The sequence below is a fragment of the Petaurus breviceps genome, unplaced genomic scaffold (assembly GCF_028583685.1).
Source record: "Petaurus breviceps papuanus isolate PSGF00001 unplaced genomic scaffold, PetGlider_PUasm1.0 79, whole genome shotgun sequence".
Classification (NCBI taxonomy): Eukaryota; Metazoa; Chordata; class Mammalia; order Diprotodontia; family Petauridae; genus Petaurus; species Petaurus breviceps.
In genome coordinates, this window is record NW_027186523.1 from 32,458,282 (window position 1) to 32,474,808 (window position 16,527).

Genomic DNA, 16,527 nt, shown 5'->3' on the forward strand with positions numbered 1-16,527 from the left:
GATAGATACAATTTATCATTTTAAGGAAAGCTCCATTCATGATTATGTTTTCTAGTGTTTTTAATAAGAATGGGTGTTGTATTTTGTCAAAAGCTTTCTCTGCATTTATTGAGATAATAATTTCTGTTGGTTTAGTTACTGATATGGTCAATTCTGATGATGGTTTTCCTAATATTGAACCAGTTCTGTATTCCTGGTATAATTCTCACCTGGTATTAGTGCATGATCCTTGTGATATAGTGCTCTAATCTCCTTGCTAGTACTTTAATTTTTTGCATCAATATTCATTAGGGAATTGGTCTATAGTTTTCTTTCTCTGTTTTGGCTCTTCCTGGTTAGGGATCAGCATCATATTCATGTGCTAAAAGGAATTTGGTAGGACTCCTTTGCCTAGTTCTTCAAATAGTTTATATAGTATTGGAATTAATTGTTCTTTAAATGTTTGGTAGAATTCACTTGTGAATCCATATGGCCCCGGGGAAATTTTTTTCTTAGGTACTTCACTGATGACTTGTTCAATTTCTTTTTTTCTAAACTGGGATTATTGAAGTATTCTATTTCCTTATCTGTTAATCTAGGCAATTTATATTTTTTAAACGTTCACCCATTTCACTTAGATTGTCAGATTTATTGGCATAGAATTGGGCAAAATAGTTCCCAATTATTACTTTTATTTCCTTTTCATTGGGGGTGAATTTACCCTTTTAATTTTTGATTCTGATAATTTGGTTTTCATTTTTCTTTTATAAATCAAATTAATCTCTGGTTTATCTATTTTATTGTTTTCCCCCCATAAAACCAGCTTCCAATTTTATTTATTAGTTCAGTGTTTTACTTTGAATTTTATTAATCTTTCCTCTGATTTTCAAGATTTCCAATTTGGTGTTTAATTGGGGATTTTAAATTTGTCCTTTTTCTAGTTTTTTTAGTTGCATGCACAATTTATTGACCTGCTTTTTCTTTATTTTATTGGTCTAAGCATTGAAAAATATAAATGCTCCCTTAAATATTGATTTGGCTGCATCTCATAAATTTTGGTATGTTGTCTTGGTGTTATTCTTTTTAAAGAAATTATTGTTTCTATGATTTGTTCTTTGACCTACTCATTCTTTGAGATGAGATTATTTAATTTTCACTTAATTTTTAATCTATCTTTCCATGGTTCATTATTGAATGTAATTTTTATTGAATCATGATCTGAAAAGCATGCATTTCTATTTCTGCCTGTCTGCATTTTATTATGAGGTTTTTATGCCCTAATACATGGTCAGTTTTTGTCTGTACTGCTGAGAAAAAGGTTCTATCCCCATTAATTTTTCTCCAGAGGGCTATCATATCTAACTTTTCTAAAATTCTATTTACTTCCTGAACTTCTTTCTTGTTTATTTTTTTATTAGATTTATCTAGTTCATAGAGGGGAAAATTGAGATCCTTCACTAGTAGTTTTACTCTGTATTTCTTCCTATAGCTCATTAAATTTATCCCTTAAAAAATGTGGCATGTATATGTTTAATACTGACATTACTTCATTGTCTTTGGAATCTTTTAGCAGGATGTAGTTTCCTTCCTTCTCTCTCTTAATTAGATCTATTTTAGCTTTTGCTTTATCTGAGATCATGATTGCTACCCTTGCTTTTTTTTAAACTTCAGCTAAAGTATAATGGATTCTCTTCCAGCTTTTTACCTTTGCTCTGTGTGTCTCTGTTTCAAATGTGTTCTTGTAAACCATATATCACTGGATTCTGCTTTTAAATCCAGTCCATTTCTGTTTTATGGGTGAATTCATCCCATTTACATTCATAGTTATGATTAACTGTTAACACTTTTTATCTTGTCTCTCCTTTCATCCTGTCCTTCCTCCCTAATGTTTTGCTTCTGACCACTGCCTTCCCCAAAATGTCTTCCCTTCTATCAGTACCTTTCCCCCTTTCTTGTCCCACTCCTGTCCCCTTCCCTGTAAGATATTTTTATACCCTGTTTAATATGCATATTATTCCCTCTTTGAGCCAGTTCTGATGAGAGTAAGGTTCAAGTGATGCCCACCTCCATATAGTTTCATTATAATTATCATTAATAGGGATAAGCAAAAACTAGACATCTTTCCCATTTGTCTTTACAAACTTGACCAAATACACCAAATCTTTTTGATAATAATAAAAAAAAACCTGACAATGGACAAGTGGAATTTTTTTTGACATAATCTTTATTGAAGCATGGAACTTTAGTTTATTTCACCCTAGAGTGAAATTGCATTTATGATGATAGACAATTCAGGGCTATACAACCATCATACTGTTGCTGGTGTAGGTACAACTTTATCAGAAGATACAAATATGACCCGCAAGAGAAACAAGTCACAAAGAGAACACAATGAAAACGTCCACTGTTTTACAAATCACTCTGTCACCACAAACACAAAATGGCAGTTACTGTTAGTAAATCAGCCACAGAAAATGGTATTAATCTTTAGATAAGGAAATGGGGAATTTTGGGGGGGAGTGGGGTGAGAGGGGTTGTGCTTTATCCACAGTCCTTTAGTAGAAAAAAAATTGTCATTCTTATCCACAAAACAACGCTAACCCACAGACATATTGAAGAGTAATATTAAAGGAGATAGCAATGTCTTTACAAGTGTCTTCTCAATCACACATTTTTATTTCCTGCATGATATCAGAGTGTAAGTAGCCCCAAAAAATCAGCAGCAAAATATTACAACAACATAACAAGTCAATACAGTGCCAATGTGTTATGTTGTAGAAGAGAGTACATAAAGGACAAACAATGATAACTTAATCATATAAAACATGATACATAGCTGAAATACAGTCCACTTAAATAGCTATGTGACCAAGAATGTTAAATACTGTATTAAATGTCATTTTAAAACATAAAATCTCTTAAGTTTTTGTGCTTAAAGTTTTTTTTTCCTGTTAAACAGTTAGTTGCTTACTTCCAATACTGCCACTGTAACTGATATTACAACAGATCACAATTTTCACAGACACATCAACATTAAAACATTTAGCTATGAGAAAATAAGTCACTTCTCATTAGTTCACAGTGTGAAAAAGTGGTGTATACTCTGTCTGGAGAAAAGCTTTCAGTTATTCATCAAGCCTTTCGCAGAAAAGTCCTGATACCAGATGCAGTGCTAGATTTAGAAGATTGGAAAGCAACACATCACATGTTGGGAGGAAAAATAAAACAATTTGTTTCTTCATGGGTATCGTCTAAGTGACCTTCGTCTTCTGTTGTAGAAATGCCTGAGCCCATGTTGTCGTGAAAAATTCATCATGTAATTTTGTTTGCGAGTGCTGTTAAAAGGAAATGGGGTGGGGAGAAAGAAATGTAAATATCATTTAAAGCAAAATCTGTTTCGGGTCCTAAGTTATTACCTTGTGATTACTTCCTGTCCTTAAGTCTCAGCTAAAATCCCACCATTTATAATGATTCCTTATCTCCCTTAATGCTCAGATCATCATTTTGATATTGCTTCCAGTCTATCCAGCATATATTTTGTTAGCACATAGTTGTTAGTGCAGTACCTGGCACACAGTAGGTGCTTAATAATGTTTGTGGAATTGACTTGTTGATTTATTTTGAAATTTCCTAGGGCAGTTGGATAACTGGGACATTCCTTTTCAGGGAAGGATTAACTGAAGATATTTGTGGTTCTTGAGTCTAACAGAAATTCTTATCGCTTGTAATCTGTTATAACCAAGTTATCCAAGTTGGCAAAAGTATATTCTCTAGCACAAATGAATTGAATCTATTCTGCTATTATGCTTTCTACACTTGAATCATTACTATTAATATTCACTTGATTAAATTATTTTAAGATTGGAAAGAAACTTATTCTATGCCCCAATTTGACTCCTTCAGTTTTTCTTACTTTACAAAACTCTTATTTTTGTTCCTTTTTTTTTTGTTTTTTTGGGTAGCTGCTGTGGGTTGAATTGTCTTAGCCTCCCTCTGTTTTGTATACTCATGCCCATTTTCAGAATGCTGGACTGCGCTGTGATGCTGCCCTCCTTAAACAATAGGCAGTTGTGATCTCTCTCTCTCTGTCTCTGTCTCTCTGTCTCTCTGTCTCTCTCTCTGTCTCTGTCTGTCTCTGTCTCTGTCTCTGTCTCTGTCTCTGTCTCTGTCTCTGTCTCTCTCTCTCTCTCTCTCTCTCTCTCTCTCTCTCTCTGTCTCTCTCTCTTCATCAGTCTTTAGTGTGGAAGTCCCCACTAACTATTGTGGTTTTCCTTATAATACTGGTACAGTACTGCAAAGATTAACATTAGAAATGAATAGATGCATAATCAGAATAGGATACAGAAGAGGAGGCTAAGGAGATACTAGAAAAATGTCATTACAGAGAGCAAATTCTTTTCAAGAAGCAGAAACAAACTGCAAATGGATCTCAGGGCATATTGATAAAAAATTAATACACAGTTATTAAGTACCTACTATGTACAGGTAAGATGACATGAAAAGCTACTATGACTTACTCATTCTCTCCCTTACATTGCATATGTACTCTAAGGTACTTTCAATGAAATATTTTTTATAAGACCACTGGAAGGAAACACAACTCTTAAGTACACAATAAGTTTGTTAGGCAATAGCTACTAACTCCTTAGTAGCTGCAAAAAGTATCTGCCTTCTAAAAAGTCACTGATTTTGTTGAAGATTTTCATGGTCCTGAGGCCATTTGTAGCATATGGTGCCATAGAAAGCGCCAAGTGTATAGATGTAACTGTGATAGGTGAAGACAAGTGCTGGACTTTGAATCAGGAAGATGTGAATGAATTAAAATCCTGCCTCAGACACTTACTGTGTGATGATGGACAATTCATTTTACTTCTCTGTGCCTCAGTCTCTTGATCTGTAAAATGAGAGTTGGACTTGGTAGCCTCTAAGATCCCTTCCAACTCCAAATTTATAATCCGATACCACAGATGTGTTCATCATTAATGTGTATAGGAGATGAAAGGTAAGAGATTTATTTTTGACTGAATGACATAGCTCTTTGGTAGTTAGTGACTATAGTAGTGGCAAGGCATCTGTTCATGCTAAACTTTTTTATCTTAATAGAAAAAAGGTAAAATATAATAAGATACACCTTTTAAAAAAGAGAAAAATTTAGAGGCAAAATAGGAAGTTGGGATTTTAGAAGAGAATAAAAATCTTAGTTACATTTTTACATGAATTTTAAAATCAAATTTTAATTAAAAGCACTATGATCTACTTGACAAGCATCTTTTTCCTGTTTATAATAAAGCACAGATGTAAAACTAATATTTTCATGAAATATTTAAACACTAATTATTTCTTAGTTTTTTTAAACCCTTGGTATATATGTATATTTATGTATGATATATTTATATGTATATACATATATAAAAAATCCAAACTACTTCTGGTAAAGTCTTCTGATTTTCACATGCTGTTACAGCTGGCAATTAGAAGATGGTGTGCCCAATTTTGTCTAGAAGCTATTGGTAGAAAAACACAAGAATCAGATTTTGTCTAAAATTTTGAATTTCTCAGTCTAATTTTAAACTAGACTGTGTAATGTCAGGAAAGTTACTTAAGCTCTTAGTCTTCCCAGCCACTCTCTTAAGAATTTTTAGCCTTATAGTATAGTAGTCCTATTGAATAATGGTCCTTGATAGGAAATCAGCCAGTTAAAAATATTTATTGAGTGCCTTCTCTGTGAGAGGCATTATGCAAAGCTCCATGGGAATATTGATTTACAATGGTAAAGGAAGTTCTTCACCTAGATCTTTGTATACTGGTAAAATGACAGAATTGACTAATCAAAAACATCTTTTTTCCCCCAAGTCCACTCTTTCCATCTGAGATAATTGTATTATATAAACTTGTCAGTGATCAGTTATGATTGATAACTGAGAGATATTTAGCATTAAGAAAATTAATTTTCTACTTTTTTCTCTCTCTCTCTCTCTTTTAAAGCAATTGGGGTTAAGTAACTTGCTCAAGGTTACACAGCCAGTTATTTCTGGGTGTGGTGCTAAGTATCAGAGGCAGGATTCGATCCCAGGTCATCCCAACTCTGGGGCTGGTCTCTTACTCACTGTGCTACCTGGCCACCCCAATTTTCTACTTTTTTGATGGCTTTGATTGCTTATATGAAGTAGACTTTATTTTTAATAAAAAGCAAAGTGGCCAAATATCTGGCTTGTTCTATAAGAAAATTTTTTCTATTTTCAAACCATCTAGTTCATATTCCTTCTTTTCCATTTCTTTTTTCAGCATCCTATGCTATAGGTCTCTTGTGTGCCTCCAGTATTTCTCCCTCCATCTTGCTGAACTATTCTTCCTGAAATGCTGCTTTCATTACCTCCTTCTCTAACTCAAAAACTGAGTGTATATCCTCGACCTACAGAAAATTTCTAGATTCCTTAGCTATGCAGTGACCCATAACGTCACTACCAACTGATCATTCCCACTATTCTATACTACCCTTTGATCTAAGCAAAACCATTTTGTTCTGCCCCTTGTCCACTTTCTGAACTTTTGCTCATATTATTTCCTTCTCTTGGAGAGCCCATCTTAAAAAAAAACAAAAAAACCTTGTTCATGGAAAATTTATCCATCCTCCAATACCCAGTTCAAAGCCAACCTTTCCTTTCCTAATCAACACAACCAGAAATGATTTATTCCTTCTCTGAACCCTTACACTATAGTATTTATTGTCCACACTATTCTTATGTTATTCCTTGTATAATTATTTATATCCATGACTGATTTATCTTTTTGTTTCTCCCCATAGTGTTTGGCATAATGTGGGTTCTTAATAAATGCTTGTTGATTGGTTTCCTATTGAGAACAATTATTCTTTACTACCATAAAGCTAAAAGAATTATAATTACTATATTTAAATATTTGTTAAGTAAAATGTAACTACAGAGCTGTGAAGGTGGCTGAGTGGTCAGAGTGCCAAGCCTGAAGTCAGGAAGATTAATCTTTCTCAGTTCAATCTGGCCTTAGACTAGCTGTGTGATCCTGAGCAAGTCACTTAACCCTGTTTGCCTCAATTTCCTCATCTGTAAAATGAGCTGGAGGAGGAAATGGCAAACCACTCCAATACCTTTGCCAAGAAAACCCCAAATGGGGTCATGAAGAGTCAGACAAGATAAAAAAAATACGACTGAACAACAATGAAAAATGTAATTGAAGTCCTTCAAATGTCTTGAAGCAGAAAAAAAGTTGTAAATTTAGAACTCAGACAAATTAACATGTATAAATCCCAAAGTTCGTGTGATTGTTTTTCAATTGAAAAAAAGTTATGTTTTCTATTTTCTTTAATATGTTATTGATTGATGCTAAAGCAATTTTCCTAAGTGACTATGAAATTATTATAGTATTACTTCAAATTCCCTACTTTTTCAGCATTTATTTATTTGAGGAGACAAGACATGGTACCTTATATTAGGACCATTAGCCTAATGTCAGAAGCTTATATTTCTTGTTCTAATGTTGATGTTTTAAGCATACTTCAATGAATGAATTTATGTAACCATGACACATCATTTGTATCTCAACCTTTTCCCTTTATATCTTTCTTTACTCTTGGCCACTGCCTTAGTTCAGGTCCTCACCACCTCTTGCCTAGAACCAGGGGGGGAGCTGTGGCCTACATGTGGTGCTCTAGGTCCTCCAGTGCAGCCCTTTGACTGAATCCAGACCTCACAGAACAAATTTGTGGCCTCAAGGCCACAAGTTACCCACCCCTGGATCATCGTACTTGCTTCTTTCTTGAGTTCTCTGCCTCACATCTCTTCCTCATTCCAATCCATCCTTCACACAGTTGCCATATTGATTTTATTACAGTGTAAGTTTTGCCATGTTACTCCCCTTTCTCAATAACTCCTGGGAATACCTATTATCTCTAAAGCCAAATATAAACTCTTCACATCCTGGTTCCTTTCCAATCTTATCACTCCCCTTTATGTTCCCTATGGCCCAGCCAAAGTCATTTTCTTCCTGGTTGCCTATACATGGTAAATTATTTCTGTGCCTTTATACTGCTGACCCCAAAACTTCCCATCTTCTTCAAGACAACTCACATAACACCTACTTGGGGCTTTTCCTGTCCTACCTTCTCTTTCAAAAATCATCTTATAATGATACTGCAAATATGTGTATGTGTGTAAGTTGCCTCTCCAATAAAATATATACCCATTAAAGGGACTGTGTTCATTTATCACCACTGCCTGATATCTCTCAGGGGCTTAATAAGTTTGTTAACTGATCTTTGCGTGAAAATATAAATTAAGAAATGGACATTAATGAAATTCCTACAATGCTGTATGATGTTTGCTTAGTCATTTTTTCTAGTGGTCAAAATACTGACCCAATCTGTATTTTGATATAGCTTCTAATTTGTCATGTGGCAATATGAACAATCTCTGGAGTAAATTACATATAATTCCAATGCACTAGGGTTTTCTAATAATATCCATGTGCACTCAGGTTGTAAGTCAAACATTTGGGAAGTTGCATTAAAATTTTTTCAGTTTTCTAGAAAACTACTTAGTAAAGCTATTGTCACTGAAAAACTTGCTGCAGCTTTCAAGTACCTAACTTCCTACCCAGGTATTTAGGAGAATTTTAATAAGCTTAAAGATGATGGGTTTCTTTGAGAGCAGTGAGTGATCTATAATGCTTTTGTGCCCTGTTTAACGTCTCTTTGAAACAGATCCATGGGCTTGTCTTTCTGCTGAATAATGAGAGGATCTAATAATGGAAACAGGACTAGAGCTGAAGGAAACTATAAGGGTTCAATCTTTCACTGAGATTATAATGATAACCAGATTTCATTATAAATTCAGAGGATGTATGTAAATTATTAGTCATTTTTCAGTTCACTTAGGGTTTTCTTGGCAAAGATACTGGAGTGTTTTGCCATTTTTTCCTCCAGATCACTTTATAGATGAGGAACTGAGGCAAACAGTTAAGTGACTTGCCCAGGGTTACATAGATAGTAAATGTCTAAGGATGGATTTGAACTCAGGAAGATGAGTCTTTCTGACTCCAGACCCAGTGCTCTATCCACTGAGCCATGTAGCAGCTCTGAAGTATGTAATACTCGTCCACAGGTCGCATTTATAAGACAACATCATCTAGTCGATTATGGCAGTGGCCAGAAAAAAACAAACAACCAAAACCCTTCCAATTATCTTTCGTTGAAAGAAGACAGAATGAACTACGGTGGTTCCTTAGAAGTAATTACTGTATTTTCTATTCTTTCAGTAGGAGTTGGGAATTTGGATAGCATGTTGAATTATAAAACACCACCATTCTAGTACAGCAGAAACAGATAAGGAAAAATCCTTAGTCAGTATGACTACTGATCCCTTCCGGTTTTAGTCTTCAATTTTAAAAAATCAGGTGGTTTCTGGGGGGTTCAATTTCTAATAAAATGAAGGATGATGCAGATTGGGAAAGTAACATCAACTTTATAGGTATTGAGATTTTTAAATTAAGTCATTAACTTCTTCACAGTCAAAGTAAATGCTGTGTCCATAGTATAAAAACAAAACATTGCATCGGATGCAAAGATAAGCCACTTAATTGTCAGGTAGCATGGTGGTTTGTATTGGTGAATGTAAGGCTAAACGAACCATGTGGACTTTAATATCATTTGGGCTACCATTCATACTCACCAATGAAATGTTACTGCATTTTTCTGTGGTCAAAGCAATAGAAGCAATTGTGAATTCTATGCTTTCTTCTCTATTCCTTACAAAAAATTCATACATACCTTCAGTTTTCAACTTTAAAATATAAAAATCACTGTTTTTTAGGTATATACTAAGAATGATCAACTTGACCCAAAAGTAGGATGGATAGACAAAAGGCTTTGTGTCTGTAATGCAATATTACCTTCCCCTCTCATCCCCCTAAAGAGTTTACTTTTAAACACGCTTAGAACAATTTGAAATGTAATTTTTTCATCTTCATTTTTCCTTCAACGCAGTTAATTAAGATCTGAAGATCTGTATGGGGCAAAAGATGATTGACCATGCATTGTATATGCTGTATTGATTTAAATATAGATTGCATTTAAAAAAATTTAAAAAGCCAAAAAAACCAAAAAGACTATGACATAATCATTAGTTTTTAGCGTGTACCTAAATGTTTTTCTTTTATAAAAGAACTCATTTTAGGGTTGTGTTTTATATTTGGGGCATCCTTTATCCAAAACCAGTAAGGTATGGTACGTATATGTATGGTGTTAAGTTACGGATAGTTTAATGACCTTGACTGACAATTCTTAGTTTCCACGGACAGATATTTCAAAGATTGTCAGTAATCTCATTCATTGAATGGACTTTCTTCAATGGTAAAATCATTCTCCTATTCCAAAACCCACCCCTCTTAACAGGTGAAATTGAAGAAGCTTCACTACTAAACATTGCTCAACATTCAGTAATAGCACTTACCTTACTCTAGTGTAAAACCAATGACAGCAAATAATGAAATATAACACAAGTTAAAAAATGTCTTTCAATGCATGTAGCACTGTGATTAGTCATAAAAGTCTGATGAGGCTTAGAGGCAATATAGGATTTTTCATCTCTTTTGAAAATAAAAAATGGAAAAAAATTATTTCATATTCTTTTTAAACCAGTGAACATAATCATCTTTTCTACATGATACAACATGCAATATTTGCTCATAATCATATGTCAAAATACAGGTAGCTACAGTACTACATTTGGCATAAATGTTGTGAATAAAGTACAAATGTTAAGGTGATAATGTAACAACTGTTCTTTTTGTTTTAATTGTTTTGTTCATTATTTTACAAAATGCTCATTTCTTGAGATACTAAGCAATGGGCAACAGGAAATCCCATTAAACTAGATAATAGAGTTCAGATTTAAAAATAGGACCAAGATACTTTGCAGCAAGTCCAGTATGCTCTTTATTTTACAAATCATTTGTGCCAAAAATATGACATTATCTTGAAAATGAATAGCATGATGTGATGGTGATGGCAGAACTAATATACTTATCAAAATGTGATAAATGCTTTTTGGATTATAGTTGATAAGACATTTTTTTCCCCTTAGGAAATCTGAATGAACTTTTGGACACATTTTAAAAGGCTCACTATTTTGCAAAGAAATTACTTTCAATATACACATGCAAAAATTGTGCCACTTCATTGTGCAGATGACAGGTTGTGACTTGGACTAGGACAAAGGATAATGAAATGTGCAAATGAGATGCATAGTTGGGTGTGGGAAGTTCTTAGGATACAAGCAGGAGTCCCCAGCAAAAAAAAAATGCTCTTAGATTGGCAGGACATTCTCTTTTATCCTAAGAAGAACCACCACCAGCATGGATCTTGTGAGGGATCTGCCCAAAATGTATTCACAAACGTTTCCTGGAGAGAAAATATTCTATTCTAGCTAACAAATCCAGACATTCTCCCCTTCCCCTCATTTGCTTCATAGCTGTTTCATCCCATGTCATTCTGATTTTACAATGTGAAACATTTGGTTACTTAATAGAGCTAAGGAGGCTGGAGTGGGGACAATTCAGTACATTAAGTATTTATATTTAGCAGAATATTAGGGACGAATTTCATTCTGAAGAGTCTTTTTGTTTAGTTTTATTGATAAGTTTCAGAAATGCAAGTTATTTTTTTTTCAAGCAACTATTGGACATGAAGCTGAGTTAAATGTTCACAACATGTTTAAATTTCTGTCTTTTAAGGCCTGCCACTATGTATGCTCCTATTTAAGAAACTGAAATCCTTGTCACAAAATGTGTTTTAAAATCAAACAGAACTACTCAAAATAAGACTCATCCAAATAGTTACTAGGTGATGTAGCCATTTAAGGAGAGGAAGCATGGCATAGTGGATAGAGTCTATTGGTTTTGTCACCCTGGCGAAGTCACTTAACCCCTCAGTGCTCTAGGTACATATTGCAGAGGAGGTGTCAGATTGCTTTCATAGAGTTTTCTTTTCTAGGAATGCCCTTCATCAATGAAATCAAAGCTTCAGTCCCTATGTCTATCCATTGATCTTGATGCTGCAATTAAAATTGGTTATCACCTATTGCCTTGTGGCTAATATTGAGGGCAGGGGCTGAGACTGAACTCAGCATAAGATACCATGCTTGACCACTAGTTTACTGCTTAAGAGGCAGACCAAAAAAAAAAAAAACAACCAAACTCCAAACCAAACCCAAACCAAACCCCAAAGTAAAACCAAAAAACTTTGTGGTCAGTCTTGATTTAAAATACAGTCAGACACATTCTTAAAAAAAAGACCTAAGCAACAATAAACATCTTTGACTCTTAGTTTTAATAACATGTTGATAGCTACACTTCTATGTGCACCATTAGGGAGGGGTTACTCTTTTGAGATGTCATCCTTGTCTCCAATTAGGAAGGCTAACATTAGAAAAAGCAGGTTTCAGAGAACAACACTTTCAATTGATGGGGCTTTCTAGGTTTACTTTTCTATTCCTGAGCAAACAAAGGTTGCACAAGTAATTGGTGATAGTTTTGGAAGGCAGCATGAGAGCTGCTCAGACACTTTGGTTTCCTTTGTTAAATTGTTGTTTTTAATATTATTGTGTTTTCTATTTATTTTAGACACAGAAAATGTATGAATGAATGAAGTTAGCTTACTAAACTATCAAATTAAGTACAAATTAGCTGACATGCTAAAAATATACTTGGAAAATATATAGTGGCATAGAAATGTTAAATAATAAGACGAATGGAAAACATCAAAAAATGGTTCTGAATATGTAATTTCCTTAAAAGTTAAACCTTTGAAGGGAAAGGTATAGTCTAAAGTGTGTTTTAGAAAGCAAATGATTTACTCTGAAGGTGAAAATAAAATAAATACCTCTCCCTGATCACACTTAAGCTTTTGCCCTCACAATTAATTTGGAAATCTAGGCAGATGTGTTTATTGGGGGAATAGTTAAGATAAGTTATTGTGAATTACACCTTACATACTAAACTGTTTAGTCTCATAACTTAAATCATACATTCCCAGATATGCTGAATGTATGACTGAACTGAAATGCTTTTGTGATATAAAGGGTGTTTTTTTTAGCAAAACTAATTTACTGAACCTAACTTTATATTATTTTTCTCCAAAGAGGTAAATGAAGGGGAGAAGTAGAAGAAATTTACCTAGTGGTAAAAAAAATAACGTTTAAATGTTATATAATTAAACTTCCCTTGAAAAAGAATCAACAACACTTTTAGAATTATTTACCCAAGAAAGAAACTGGATGGATCTCTTTTATTTTAGTGTGTAGAGAAAAAGTTGCATTCAATGCATTTTGTAGCAATTCTCATCTTTCTTTAAAGAGGTAAGGGGAGCATTTTAGTGTACCTGACAACCAGAGACAGTAATATAGGTTGAGTGTATACAGAACCTATAGAAAATTTCTAGGATTGTCAAATGATTAGTGCTTTGAGTTCTGAGAACTATCTGATCTGGGGGTAAAAATGTAGTTACTTTGAAAGTCCAGATCACAGCAGCGCTAGTGAAATAAATCAGTATTGTATTATCTGAACTGTCACCCACAATCCACTGTATGTTGATAGTTCCAGAAATGTAAAACCAACTCTCTCCTGGCCATTAGTGAATGACTCAGTCCAAAAAGTCAGATGACGTAATTCCCAAGAGCTGTGATACAAGCACTTGCTGTTTGTGTTCTTTCTGATACGCTGGAGACAATTTAAAACCCTGGACTGAGAGTGAGGAACATTAAGTTTTCTTTCCAGCCCTGTCATTGGATTGCTTTGTACCTTGGACATGTACATTTCCTTTCCCTCTCTCTTTTAAGTCCAAAGGGATAGGAATCATAGTGATTTTGGGTTTCTCAGTCCTATGATAGAAATAAAAAAGTAACTGCAATTTCATTGGGCAGTTAGGAGGGAAAGAACACAAAACACATTTTCTATGTTAATGATTGTTGGGGTTCAGGAGAGTAATGCCAAAATAGTGTTTTTTCTGAGACTGTTAAGAACTGATGTTTCCATAGGAGCTGGATCAGATATTCCAGGGACAGGAAACAATGTGGATGCAAATTTTTTTTTGGCAAGACACACATGACTTGAAAGTGGACTGATGTCTTAGGGAGATGTTTTATCACCCTAAAGGGAAAAGTAATTATAGCAAAGTTGCTCTAAAATCCTTTATCTTACAAATATTCCTTTCAGAACCCAGGAGGGAATGCCTTAGTAAAAATCGCTGTCTGTCTTAGCAGTAGTAGGTCAGCCTCTTATTTCACTTCAAGGTGAGTCTAGAAATCATTGACCCTCCCTCCATTTTTTTCAACTTCATCTTTATGTTATGGAGGCAGAGCCCAGCAAGTTGTGTAGAAGCAGCAGAGCGCACAGTGGGGACTGGTGTGGAGACTGTTTTGCTCTTTGGTTTGGGGGTTGATATGGATGCCATGCAAGCAGGTGCCTCAGTGAAAACTAAGTCAAGAGCTAACTCAAGATTAAATAATTTGATTCATGGCTATGATGGAAAGAAAACAAATCTGGTGGCATTCCTACCAATTGATCATTTAAATTTCACTTTCAAAATGACTGAAATCAGCAAAAAAGACTGATTTCAGTGCTTTTGTTTTTTGGTAAACAGAATGAACATTTGAACCTATCTACCGGGAAGATTCGCCTCTCCTTTTCAACCACGGGGAGCCATCAGTCCGAACCCGTCGAGACATAAGCATTTCAGTTCTACAGGAACTAGATTGTTAGAGAAAAAGCAAGTCATCTCTCTGTGAGGGAACATAGTCAACTGGGCTAACTGAGAGTGATGAGACACCCCTATCACCATTATATGGGACAAATGATGACGTGAAGACGCACAATTTGAAAGCTGTGGAAAAGACTTGAGAATGAGAATCTGATAAAGTGAAAGCTTCTCTGAGCTGTATTCTTCCCAGTAAAGGGAAAAAATGCTTAAGGCATTAGTGGCTAATACACATTTTTGGATGTTTCTATCAGTGATAGTCTGCATAAAGAGCTAGGCAGTTCACATAAGAGCAAATCACCTCATCAAACAACAATCATGGTACATTATTTTTTTCCCTGTTTCTAAAGATTCCTGCCCTAACCAATTTAACAAATATTGTAAAATTTTAATATGAATATATTCCTTATGGAAATTTCTAAGGCACACAGACTATTGTTCTATTTAGTTATTTTCTTCTTCAGTGATTGACTATAATCTATAGACTTTTTGCAGTCATTGAAGGATGCCAAAGTGACCTGGCAGAGAGCATTATTCAGGAACAGTTCTAGTTAAGGATCATGCCATATTGAAGGAATTTCAAAAGCCCTATGAAATGGACATGGTGTGACATGATTTAGATACTCACAGAACGACTTCGACATGGTCCAAAGCCCACTGATCATGACCTGTTCCATTGTGGCGTGGCTGCCACCAACGAAGTAAAACTCCTTTCATTCGTGCCTCTCTATGCAAACAGAAGGATGAAGCAAGTTAAATATGGAAAGGAATAACTTTCTGGGGCTTAATTTCTAAAATGGAAACATGATCTCAAAAATACAGGATTTGGATTAGCTGGAGTGATAGGAATTTCTATAAATACTCCCAAAGGTTTAGAATCCACATGAGAGACCATGCTAATATAGTAGTATAGTGAAAAGAAGACTATTGGGTGTGATATCTGAGGACCTCATTTCATATCCTGACTCTTCTATTTGATTGTGTCCTTGGCTGCATCAATTTCATCTCTATGGGCCTCAACTTTTTCCCATCTATAAAATGATAGGTTTAAAGCTATATGACCTTAGAGGTGCCTTCCAGTTCAAGGTCATAAAATGTTTACATTTCCCTCATAGCATCTAGTACAGTGTTGCTCAGTTCATATGAAATGCTTACTAATGTTGACTAAAAGATTAGAAATGGCAGGTAACTATACAAATGATAAAAACAAACATCAATGTAATCATTTTCCCTTTCATTATTATTCTTTATTTGTTTACTGGTCAGTGTTAGGAAATAGATGAAAGCTTTTATTTTGCATTGATTCATTTCTGCCCCTCCCCACCAACAGAAATTACAGTAGGTATTTGTGAGAATGTCTTTAGAAATCTAGTACTTACAGTGGAACATTATAGGACACTCTTTGTGCTTGTATAAAGTCCTTTGGCTGATGCTGTGCGATGACTTGCCAAGTGATGCCATTATTTACACTATATTGGAGTAAAACTGCCTTGTCTACGGTATTGGGGTCACTCAGATTGGTATTACAGCTGTCTGTCTGTGAAGTGCTCCCGATTTGTAAAACAAACATTATTTTGCTGTTAAAAAAAGTGAAAAACAAAAGCCAGGGGAAATAATTTTAAAGAAAATTACATTAAGTATTAAAGTTGGTTTTATATATATGTGTGTGTGTATTTCTCGTTTCAAAATCTGCATAAAAGAGAAGCATCCAGTTTTCTAACACACATGTTAATGCTGTAGTTTGTTAAATTTCTATTTCATAATAT

General features: G+C 34.6%; 1 protein-coding gene across 2 annotated transcripts in view; it reads right to left on the minus strand.

Moving 5' to 3' along the window:
- Window positions 1-2,185: 2,185 nt before the first annotated feature.
- The window catches only part of LOC138175901 (reelin-like), a 566,655-nt gene continuing 552,313 nt past the window's right edge, over window positions 2,186-16,527 (minus strand). For both annotated transcript variants that reach the window (XM_069106558.1, XM_069106557.1), the window contains 3 exons: window positions 16,141-16,338; window positions 15,390-15,488; window positions 2,186-3,314 (listed from right to left, as the gene is read on the minus strand). In XM_069106558.1, coding sequence (XP_068962659.1) covers window positions 3,218-3,314; window positions 15,390-15,488; window positions 16,141-16,338 — 394 coding nt within the window. In that variant the 3' untranslated portion in view covers window positions 2,186-3,217. The remainder of the gene's footprint in view (window positions 3,315-15,389; window positions 15,489-16,140; window positions 16,339-16,527) is intronic.